At 41.4% G+C, this 12,309-nt stretch overlaps 2 protein-coding genes across 5 annotated transcripts in view; both read left to right on the forward strand.

The window, feature by feature from the left end:
* LOC116045413 overlaps nt 1-12,309 on the forward strand; it is a 977,204-nt gene that overhangs the window by 613,415 nt on the left and 351,480 nt on the right. The window lies entirely within an intron of this gene.
* col12a1b (collagen, type XII, alpha 1b) overlaps nt 1-12,309 on the forward strand; it is a 158,383-nt gene that overhangs the window by 88,424 nt on the left and 57,650 nt on the right. For all 4 annotated transcript variants that reach the window (XM_035995046.1, XM_031293032.2, XM_035995045.1 and 1 more), the window contains 4 exons: nt 4,218-4,357; nt 5,817-5,946; nt 8,349-8,488; nt 9,022-9,151. In XM_035995046.1, the coding sequence (XP_035850939.1) occupies nt 4,218-4,357; nt 5,817-5,946; nt 8,349-8,488; nt 9,022-9,151 (540 nt within the window). The remainder of the gene's footprint in view (nt 1-4,217; nt 4,358-5,816; nt 5,947-8,348; nt 8,489-9,021; nt 9,152-12,309) is intronic.

Below are 12,309 nucleotides of genomic sequence, written 5' to 3' on the forward strand. Positions count from 1 at the left end.
AACACCAAGATGTGGATTTTTTTTCTCGATTATAGGATTAGTTGTTAGTTGTCTCAAATGTCTTGTTGTCCACAACTCAAAAGATATTCAGTTTACTGTCACAGAGGAGAGAAGAAACTAGAACATATTCACATTTAACAAGCTGGAATCAGAGAAAGTTTTTTTTTTTTTCAAAAGAAATGACCCAAACCAATCAATGGATTATCTAAATAGTTGGCGATTAATTCAATAGTTGACAACTATTCGATTAATTGATTAATCTTTGCTGCTCTAACAGGATCATACCAGTTCTGGGCCATTAAAGAATGTAAAAAATGTATGAAATGTCATATTTACCTCATTAAAGTGATGTATTTCCTGTTGAAACACGACGTTGATGGCCATTCTAAACTGTAAACCAGCGGGATCTCAGCTAGGTAAAGAAAAGTAGAGCGTGGAATTAGTTTGAAATGTCGACATGGTCCTATTGGTGGGATTTCATGTGATGAGGACACTTTGTACATGCTGATTCTCTTATTAGATTGGTCTTTGCCCATCGCTTCAGATAATGCCTGAGAGAAAGGGGGGAAATCTCTCCTCTTGTGTTGTCAGTGGGAGAGACTAAGAATCAAAATATACAAGTGAGGAAAATGTGGATGCAGTTAAGGGAAAGTAAATGTACTCATTGTTCACTGTCCTGGAAGTCCAAGTCTTTAAAACTGTGTATACCTTTCCAAAGGATGCTAAATCTCTCCCCGTTGGTGCACTTGAGGACTATCCGACATCCAAAGAGCTGATGTTTTATTGCAAGACTACACAACTATAAAACTCCCATTATTCTTTTCATGCCATTGATGTTTGCATGATTTATTTGTTTATTGGATCTTTGTTTTTATTGCGACTCACAGAGGAGATGAGATCCACAAAGAACAGAAAAAAAAGGAAAATAAATCAGAAACAAAACAACAGGTGCTATTAATCTTAGGTACATAGTTGGGGTATGGCTAGGGTTGGGTACCGAAACGCGGGGCCAATAGGGCGCCAGTTCCGATGTAAACGGTAGTAACGAGACCGAATGAGAACGGAAATTTTGGTGCCTCATTTCGGTGCCTGACTTTTTTTTTTTTTCAGAAGCATCGCTGCACGGGACGCTACGTTACCGTTAGCTAGTAGCTGGATTAAACACAATGGTTAAAATGCTGACAGCTTACGTTACGCAGTGTAAAGTGTGACTGTATTTCCCTGTAGAGGATCCAACACCGGGACGTAACAGTCTGCAGGCAGCTGCCGTTGTCGGAAAAACAACACAGACGGTGCGTTCACTTGAAACTCGCCAGCCTCGTGCTGCATTTTAAGTTATTGTAAAATACCCTTTTCCCATCTGGTGCTTGTTTTTGTCGTTGACCAGCAATTTACTGGTGAAATAAGTAACATTATTAATCAATCATTTAATTTTGACCATATGGCCTCAGCAATAAACAAGCCGTTTTTTAATGTCGCCAACTGTCGTTTTGTGATCCTTTTTATATTTTACCAATACCCAACCCTAGGTATGGCCCATCTCTGCATAAATGTTTCTGTTCTCTGTAACAGGAGAGCATATTTTGGGACATTTTCTACGCTAATGAGACAGTTCAGAAGAAAGCTGACAGTACACATGTGGACAGAAAGATAGGGCATGACATACAACGAAGATTCCCCGGCCAATTCTCGAACCAGACATTTGTTAGCGATGTGTTAAGCTTCTTGCTGCCACATAACCGCTGGCAAATGAATCACAGCATCTGTATGAATGTTCGAATGAATAAATGAATACATGAATGAATGAATGAATGCTTTTATTGTCATTGAAGATTCACGTACAACGAAATGTTCCTGTCTCTCTTAAAAGAAAAACTGTTCCCATTCACCTCACTCCTTAAATACAGAATGTGGCATTTGCTGTGTGATGTAGCTCCTCTGCTTGCTTCTCTTGAAGCTTAATAAGCCTTATATTTCATTAAATTGTATATTTTCTTTTGATGTTATCTTTATATCAGGCGAGGTTGAGCAGCTCCACAAGATGATGCTTACAATTAACCCACTGAACCCTCAAGCAGTTTTGCAGCGGTTCTTTGCTTCTGTCATAGTTTACTCACTACGGGCTCATTGATCACTGCAATATAAAGTCATGCACCTCCATGGAAACAGAACAATCTTGGCAAGAAGTAGGGAGAACCTAAAACACGTCTTCTGTGCAGTATAACACAGTTATAATGCCATCAATCTTAACCCTGGTGTTGTCTTCCCCGTCGACCATGCAACCTTTTGTTTTTCTGGGTCAAAATGTAAAACAAAATCCAAGTTTTGGTCATCTTTTTTAACACTTTTGTCTCTTTTTTTTCCTAGTTTCTGTCAATATTTTTTTTTGCCCTTTTTGGATGTGTTTTTAAAGCTTTTCCCAGGTTTTTGTCACGTTTTTGTCACTTTTCCGGACGTTGTCACTTTTTTCCAAGTTTATTGTCATTTTTCCCGATGTTTTTGTCACTTTTATCTGTGCTTTTTTGACATTTTTTTCCTACGTTTTTCGACGTTCTATTATCAATTTTTCTTTACATGCTATAAAATTGAATAAAACACCCACATTCAATGAAAGTAGTGAACTGATGTGACAGGAGGGTTAAAAAAAGAGAAAAGAAACGCAAGTTGAATTTCAGAAACAATAAAATGGAATTTATATATACAACATTTTAAAAAGTTCCCACAGATGTTAACCAATATTGTAAAAAAGGGGACTCCACATGCTATTCATATTGACATTTTTACAACCTCTACATCCAACTTCCTCTCTGCTCGGTGTAAACATCCTGCAGTTCAGTACAACTTGACGTGACTGTTGGTCTCAGCCAAGTCAATCATGGCTTCTGAGGAGGAATGTAATGATTTTTTTTTACTGCATCTGCTTCATGCAAACGGTTTCTTTTTGAGACATGTAGAATAAAGTGGTTTTGATGAAATATTATATATATATCTAATTTTAAGCTTAGATTTGGTTACTTTTCCTGACAGAAGCGTTCGTCACACGTTCAAGGACTGTCGGAAATCCGACAATAATTTCAGTTTTTACAGTTTCTGGCTCCGATAAATAATGTAATTTTGGTGATGTAAAAGTAAATAAAAATGTATTTGCCTCTTGGGTTGTGGGGTTCAGAGGAACCCGTAGACAACCAGGATGCCCTGAACTAAAGCACTGTGACTCCTTCGCTCCGTTGCTCAATATTTGGAGGTTTTGTCTTTTTTTTTTTTTTTAAAGATTATTTTTTGGGGCTTTTCCCTTTATTTTTGAAAGTGGATAGACATGAAATGGGGAGAGAGATGGGGGGTGACACGCAGCAAAGGGCAGCAGGTCGGATTCGAACCCTGCGCCGCTGCAGGACTCAGCCAACATGGGGCGAACGCTCTTACTGGGTGAGCTAGAGGCCGCCCCGGAGGTTTTGTCTTTAACCAGGAGATTGTGATCATGTTTTTCACCTTTTTATAGAAATCTTAATTGATGTATTCCTAACAGCATGGCTGGTAGATATACATCTTTTCAGCAGCTGACTCGTGGTTATTACAGCGTTCTTGATTCTACTACCTAAAGGACAGTTTTGAAAACTGTCTCTGCAGGAAACAGCATTAGCACACTTACAGTAAAATACCTTTGAGAAAATGTACTTTTTTATACCAGAGTAATGAAACGAAACCACAGGCTGCCTGAGAGACTGAAAATCTGAAAACCTGTATTTAATGGGCTAAAACATGCAAGAGAACCACCCATATGGTCCTTTAAGACAGAGAATGAGAATACAGACCTTGTTTATTTGGACATTTGTGGCTCACAAGACAATATAATGAGTGCCAGAAAGTCTCTTGACTCTGATACATCTGGACACTCCTGATGTGGTAAACCCACCCATCTGGGGCACCCTGCAGGATAAAACAAATGCTCAGGATTATTTGCAGCAGTTAACCTTTTTTTTCCCTTCTAGAATTTTTTTTAAGTTTAAATACTGTCTAATAGGGATGTTTTAAATTGCCTCATAGAATACCAGAACGTTTAGACAGTGTGAGGAAAGGAAAAGACACACTTGAGACATCTGGACCGTCCTGATGAGGCGAACCCCACCCGTCCGGTGCACCCTGCAGGATAATACACACAGCGAGGATTATGTGCAGCAGTTGTTTCAGCCTGTGATGTGTCTCGTCTGGTTTTTCAGAACCTCTGGGTGGAGTGAAGAACCTGCAGGTGACCGACCCCACCACCAACTCTCTCCGGGTTCGCTGGGAGCCTGCCGAGGGCGACGTCAGGCAGTACCAAATCATCTACGTCCCTGTCAGCGGCGGACCCGAGAGCACGGTAGGTTTTCTTTCTTAAAGATTATTTTTTTGGGCATTTTAGGCATTTATATTTATAGGACAGCTGAAGACATGAAAAAGGGGAGAGAGAGAGAGAGGGGGAATGACATGCAGCAAAGGGCCGCAGGTCGGCGTCGAACCAGCAGCAGCTGCGTGGGGAAGTGAACCTCTATATATGGGCGCGCGCTCTACCAGGTGAGCTACCCAGGCGCCCGCATGGTAGGTTTTCTATCAGGGCTATCATGGACTAGTGCAATATCCAAATCTCAGACGGGCGCAATATTTGTTAAAGGCAAAATGTATGTCAAACCGTTCTGAAGTAAGTGTTGTGGTTCTGCAGAGACGTCCCAGCCGACAGATCTACATACCTACATACGTACTAGAGGATGGATACCCGAACCGAGCCTGTCGGGTACCGCCGGGCTCGGTTCGGGTATCAGACAGATATTAAGAAATGATGTTGGGGTTCGGGTCGGGCTCGGTCACATCGGCGCGATAAGGCATTGAACATTTTAAATTAAAAAAAAGCTTATTATATAGGTGCGCGCCTGTGTTAACGTGCGCTTGTTGCCTCGTGTGCACTGATGCGCTCATCTGTTGACATTTCCCAATGCTTTCCTACAGTTGCTTAATAAAAGCGGGCTTTCCACACAAACAAACAAACAAATAACGAGATTTTAACTGTGTCTGGCTCGGGTCGGGCTCGGACATAAATATCTTAATGCCTGTCGGGCTCGGGCCGGTTCGGTTACTGCTCTGTCGGACGCGGGCCGGGCTCGGACAGAAAAATGCGGTCCGATCCGGACTCAAGTCCCAGCCTACAGATCTACAAATCCTGTCCTACAGACTAAAGAAAACATCTTTGTTTGGTACAGATCCTCACAAAAATCACACTATAACAATTTTAATTTATTTTAATCTTAATAGTTTTCAATGAGAATGATAATAATGATACAAAAATGATCATTCCCTCCAATATCGTGAATCATATCGCAATCACAATATCAGTCAAAATAATCCCAATTGGATATTTTCCTCATATCATGCAGCCCTATTTTCTATTGAGATAATAAAAAATAATGGAACTTCATTTCCATTTTGTTTGTTTGTCAACTGCTTTTTCTGTTAAAATATCAGTTGCTTTACTTCTATACTTCCTATACTAGTATAATAGCTGCTAGTTTTTCCATTTTAAGTTTTTTATGTCAGACGAAAGCCAACTAAATTGAATTCAACTAGCTGACTAAACAATCTCGCTACAAGGTCCATTTAGTAGCTGTTCTTGAGCTTTCAATTGAATCCCAAGATCTTCCTCAGCAGATGAAACATCCACATTTCTGTGAAAACTGAGCAAACTCCACTTGCTGATAAAGATCGCATGATGCGATCAAAAGTCCGTCATGTATCCACGGTTGAGATTCCTCTACGGATGTGTTATTTTGTCATTTTGTGCTTTCCAGACTCAGGTATCTGGAATGTCGACCAACGCGGTGCTGAGAGACCTGCGGCCGGACACCGAGTACAAAGTGACGCTGGTGCCTATTTACCCCGACGCGGAGGGGAAGCGTGCATCGGAAAATGGAAAGACAAGTGAGTTCGTCCACAGTAGAACAACTCACAAAGGCCTTCACTAAAATGTGTTTAATCCAACCTAGAGCACACTAGGGGTTGCATGACTTCAGATCTTTAAAAGTCGACTCTGACGATGACGTCGTTGACATTTATTTCAGTCATTAGCCTAATATAATCACACGGCAGCGAATGCTTTGAATTCTATACCTGTATTTTATCACCCTTTAATATCAACCCTTGTATTGATTTTCTTAAGAGGCTTGCTTTGTGTAGCTTAGCCTTTCTAGCATTTTGCAACCCAGTCCAATTTATCAGCAAGCGCTTTTGCAGTGAGCTCAACTACCCGTTTTTCAGTTTGTGCTTGTAACAAGCTTCAGAGAAATGGTGGACCCAAATGCAGAGACGACAGAGCAGTGTCGAGTTCAAAGATTTAATAAGCAAAAGGCTTCAACAAAGAGTCCTGAAGAAGCAGGCAAAATAGTTCAAAAAATGGAGAGGAATCCAAAAGACCAGGAACACGAAACAAACTGGAACACTGAGACAAAGGTGTACACTCCACACACTAACGCAATACAATACAATGACCTGCCAACAGACAAAGACAACACAGATCCTAAATACACAAGGTAACGAGGGTGAAACAAGGGACAGGTGACACGAGGGCTCAGGAACAGGTGAAACACATCAGGACAATCACAAAGGCGGGGAAACACGAGGCAGGAAGTACAACAAGACAAGACAAGGGAGAAAAACAGACTACCAAAATAAAACAAGAAACAGAAACACATACATAACCATCGCAGTGCTTCAACACGCTATATACTCACACTACTGGGTTTACCAGCGGTAACTTTACGCACACCAGTCCCGGTAATTATGTCCGACGCTGCGTCACACATCTCCGTGATAGTCAGTCAACCAAAAGTTTGCCGTAAACAAACGCTAAGTCTAAGTCTATTATCCGTCCTCGTTGGCAACCAATGCCTTGGGTTTATGCTTAGTTATGTGTGCAAGCAATTTAAATGGCCATTAAGTATACCCCCTACGTTGGGCTCCGTGCGATAATCCAGTGATCCGATGCTAGACAGCCTGTAACGTTAGCATTAGCACGTAGCTCCTGCGTGTCTTTACACAAACAGCTGACTGCAAACGTCCCTTGTTTATTTATTTGAACCTTTATTTATACTTGAAGGGCATTGAGGTTTCTCTCATTTTCAGTGACGACGAGTTTACATCAAGAGTCATACGCAGAAAATGGCAAATAAACATGAACAAAACTAAAAACAATTTAAAGAGCGGCGATTAAACACCAAATGTTTAAAAACAGTAGCAGATGGGAGTACCTCTGACCTTAGAGTTTGTTGCAGAGCGTTCCATGTGCTAGGGGCATCGAAGAAAAAGGCCGTTTTCAAGATCCGAGCATGCGCAAGGAACCCTGAGAGTGAGCCAATTGTTGGATCTGGTTTGATAGAAACCAAGATTCCAATGTAATGGGGATGAGATATAGAGAGGAAGTTTACCACTAATGGCTTTAAAAACAAACAAGTGCCACTGGTAACTGCGCCTCAAGGAAAGAGAGGATCAGCCAACAGTACTATAGAGAACGCAGTGGTGTGTATTATAACTATCACCGGTGATAAATCTAAGGGCGGAATGATAAACAGAGTCTGTTTCAATGTAGATGTAGCTGCATTCCTATAGATTACATCACCATAGTCTAATACTGATAAAATACTGCCTCTACAACTCTCTTCCTACTAAGTAAAGGAAAGCTAGACCGGTTTCTGTATAGAAAGCCCACCTTTAGCGTAGCAGAAATCCAAACAGCTACAGGCAGCTCTCCTCGTCCTTAGCTCCAATGTCTCCTTATGTCCCAAATGTTCCGTGGCTTTCAAATGAAGTTCCAAATGAGCTGGGGTTTTTGGCTAATTTTGCCAGTGATGGTGCTACAGGTCTATGTTGTGACAAAACCACATGATCAGCGACTAGGCGACTTCAAGCTCAAAACGTCATTGTGGAGGAGTAAAGTCGACTGGTCTGTGCAACCCGTAGAGCACACAGACTGCAGATAATCCACTAATCGAGTCTTTGAATCAGGATTCTGTCAATTAATCTGTGACAACTCTTGAACTGTTACTTTTTAAGACTGAATATAACACTAAAAAACTTGATATTTTACTTGTGCTAGAAATGTCTCAGGTTTGTTATTATGTTATATAAAAAGCGATTGTACGCACCGACAAGATGCTTTAGTGTCATAACAGTAGCAAGAAGTTTAGGTAATCAAAGAAAAAGGGTTTTAAAAGTCAGCAGATGTCACTGTCCTGTGATTGACACTTGACAACAGACTCGTTAAACCTCCGCGAGGCGGTAAAGCTCACCCATCTGACAGTCATGTAATAGTTGTGTTGCATTGACAGAGGCTCTGGGCGGTGTGAAGAATCTGCAGGTCACTGATCCCACCACCAGCTCCCTGAAGGTGCGCTGGGAGCCGGCGGAGGGCAACGTCCGCCAGTATCGCATCTTCTATGTTCCTGCAGCCGGAGGCGCCGAGGACATGGTGAGGCATCAGGCTTTTTGCACGGAAAGAAGAGCATCAACAAGAGTCTTAGGAGTGTCTGTAACTTTTTTTAGTTGATTTTTTTTATAATTAAACGTTTTCTTCTGACGACTGACATGCAGGAGAATCATTCATTCCTACTGCATGTTGATCATGCTGAATTTTAATCCAAATCCCAGGGATCACAGCTCCACTTCTCTGTCTGCAGACTTTGTCATTGAATGACGTATTGTACTTTGCACAGCTTTTCTTTACTTTTGTCTGTTTGTTATGAATGAAAACTTCGTCAGAATATAAGAAACAGAGTCTTTATTTACACCCTCAATACATCTATGATCATGGCAGTTGTTGTCTGCTGAGCCAAAGCACGTTAATGAGCAATCAGAGTGAAATACAAGATGTAAACATGCCGTAGTAGCAAGAATGCTAATTTACATGCGGAGTCCCTAGGCAGGTGACAAAAACAGAACATTACATGTAACGGTATATAGATACAAGTATAAGTGTGTGTGTGTGTGTGTGTGTGAGAGCAGGAGCAGGTTTCAGGCGGCACCACCAACACCATACTGAGGAACCTGTTGTCGAACACTGCCTACACTGTGACTGTGGTCCCAGTTTACCCAGAGGGAGAAGGTCTGCGCCAGTCTGACAAGGGGAAGACACGTAAGTCCTCCACTCTCCTCCCACTGTCTGATTAGACCTCAGTGGATATCTGACAACAGATGGAACTGCTTTCACGCCACAGATGAAGACACCAGTTTAGATTTTGGTGACAGTTATGACAGAAGCGTAACTAGGAATGGAAGACGCCCTCCAAAAATATTCTTGGGCCTCCGATTTCTGCATCAGGACAGGCTGTGCACCCATTGGACGCTCACAGAAAACATTACAGAAGCATCATAAAACTCCTGGGGGTTAAACTGGGCTTACTGGCACATTTAGATGGACATTAAGAAACTCGCTATCGTAGCAGCGTTAAAGCTAACACCTTCTTCTCCTGATTATAAAACAACCCTCTCATTTCCGTCATCTGCTTTTAACAATAATACGACTTTTTGAAAATATAAAACATTTAATCAGACTAGTCCTGTGGGGAAATGCATTCTAAGTACTCATCTTTGAAAAGTTTTCTCTCGTAAAAGTGAAACATGAAATACTTCCATCAAAGCGGAACATAAATCCCACATTTGTTTGGCTTGTCCAAATGTGTTTTCAAGTGCAGCTAATTCCTCATCCTGTCTATTAGTCGCATAATCACAGGCTCTTCTTCTTCTCTTTTGATATATTCTGTGACACCGCTTCTTGGCAGTTGACAGATAATTCGGTCCGCGGCCCATTTCTGCAGTCACGACATTTTCACTCATCAGGGCACAAATTAGAAACTCTTGTCATTTACTTCAAGAAAAAAAGTGGGGGGAAATCATTTGCTGTTGTGAATGTGTTATTTTCCCGAATATGATTCCCATTTTTTCAACTGTAATATCCAGAAACTCACTTGAGGCAGTTAAAAATGGGAGAAGCCGAGCTACAAAACCAGGTTTAGCATCTTAAACATCTATATTTTTGACACCAGTGTTCAAGACATTTTCACTAATCAGGACACACATTTGAATCTCTGTTTCACTCTAAAAGATGCACTTTAAACTAGAGATGGCCCGATACGATTTTTTGCTTCCCGATACCGATTCTGATACCTGAACTCGCGAATTACGGCTAAAAACAACCCATAATGCAACACTTTCTTAATGCAACAGTCTCCCCCTGTAATGGATGGACCGGTACACACTCACTGTTTTCTTCAAAGAAAACATTTGTAACTTAAATATGTAAACCTCCAGTCCTTGAATATAATATGATTGCCACTTTTTCAAGTGTTAATCCAGAAAAGTATCTTTTTTGCTGTATATTTGGGACAGTTTTTGGCTGTCGAACACCCACGTTTAGCATCTTTAAAATTTGTATTTTTGACACCAGTGTTTGCTCATATTGGTTTTTAAAATGACAGCCATGAGAGTGGACTTCTGCTGAGCTTCCCTTGTAACCACCTCCTCCTGCGGTGAAGTACAGGTCAAAGGTCACAGTTTTATGGAGCAGCTGCCAGTGGCCAGCAGTACAGGACTGAAGAGAGTCATTCCTTTATGGAAATACATTTTTAAACTTTATGTCTCTGTGCTTCCCTGAAGTGAACCTGAATCTGATTATCCTGGACTGAAGCCATGCATTATTTTTTATTCAAGTTTCTTTTAATCTTTTTGCAAAGTTTGACAGCACAAACATCTTTATAGTTAAACCGTATCTTCCAGGTGAACCCTCAGTGGAAAAAGTACTGTAATCTGCAGAATGAGCCAAAACACCTAAATAACCAAAAGCCAAAAAAAGAAGCTCGAGACTTTCAAAGTGATTGATGGCAGATAGTAAAGCAGAGATAATGTGGAACTTTTAAACTACAGTTGGCAGCTGAAGAGTCTGGATGGAGAAACATTCTGTGTTTTGGAGTGTTGGGTCGTCTGGGTGGTTTGATGTCTCGTTGTGTGTGTTGGTTTTGTTTCTGCCCAGGCGGCGTGCCATGCTCAGTCAGCAGAAATGCATCCTGGGGTTAAGTAATTGGGAAGCTGCAAGTGAGGCAAGACTGTGATTCCACAGAGCGCTCCAGCGGGCAAAAACAGAAGCCTGAATATTTTCATTATTATCTTAGGATAATTCGGAGGCTTCATCAACGTATCATCCAGATGTAATGTCTTTGTTTGTAAGTCAGTTTTGAGGAAATTTGTGGACAGTTTATGTTCAATTAGAATTTTTGGGGCTTTATTACGAAATGTTTCAGGGCTCAGCCCCCTTATTCCTTTCAATGAGATCACAGTGGCTTTATCTGGCCTCTGTGGTAGCCTATGGGTTAGCCATGTTAAGAAACATGATAATTGTGCAGTTTTTTTGGTTCTGTTAAACCTTCAAACTCATGGATTTATTCTATTTCCCTTTAGGAAGTAGTTACCGTTGCCCTCTGTGGTTGGGTTAGGGCTTGAGGTTATCATTAGCCGTTGCAGAGATAACTGGTTGGGCTTGGTGATACGTTTGGGCTTAGGTTAAAGTTCAGTAAAATATTTCATCACAATGAAAACCAACGCTGGGCCCGGTATTGGTACTCAATACATGTTAAGGTATCAACCGAAATAGTCTCGCTTTGCCAGACCTTCCTCCAAAGCGCGCTGGAGGAAGGTCTGACTAGTCCACACAGCATTCCTGGATGGGAGGAAAACGTGCTCTGGTTTATTGCCATTTCTTTAAACCAATCACAATTGTCTTGGGCGGCGCTAAGCACCTGGAAAAGCCGCAGTGCCGCTGCAAAATAGCCTCGGGAAGGAACTTGTTTTGGTGGAACATGTGTACGTTCAAAAGTTGTTTGAGTCGTGCAACAGAAAACTCAGATTGGACAGATAGTCTAGCTAGCTGTCTGGATTTACCCTGCGGAGATCTGAGGAGCAGTTAACCATAGTCCTCAGAAATTGACCGTAGTTTAAAATGCCAACATAATGCAAGGCAACGAATATTCGGCCTAAATGAGTGAAATCCAGCGGATTTTCCGTCGGCAACGGAGCAATCCCAGAAGTGGAACGTCGAGGATATAGACTACAACCGAAATAACCTGTACCAAGTTGTATCGAAACTACTCCAGTCAAACGATACGTGCATTTAATTGTTTTTGTACTCAGATTGAGAGGAAAATTACTATTTGTATGGTTTTGCTCGCAGCAAGTCACCACAAGCGTTCTTCGATTTAACGCAACATGTGATTGGCCCACTACCGCAGCACCTGCAACCCA

This window comes from Sander lucioperca, chromosome 19 (assembly GCF_008315115.2).
Source record: "Sander lucioperca isolate FBNREF2018 chromosome 19, SLUC_FBN_1.2, whole genome shotgun sequence".
NCBI lineage: Eukaryota > Metazoa > Chordata > Actinopteri > Perciformes > Percidae > Sander > Sander lucioperca.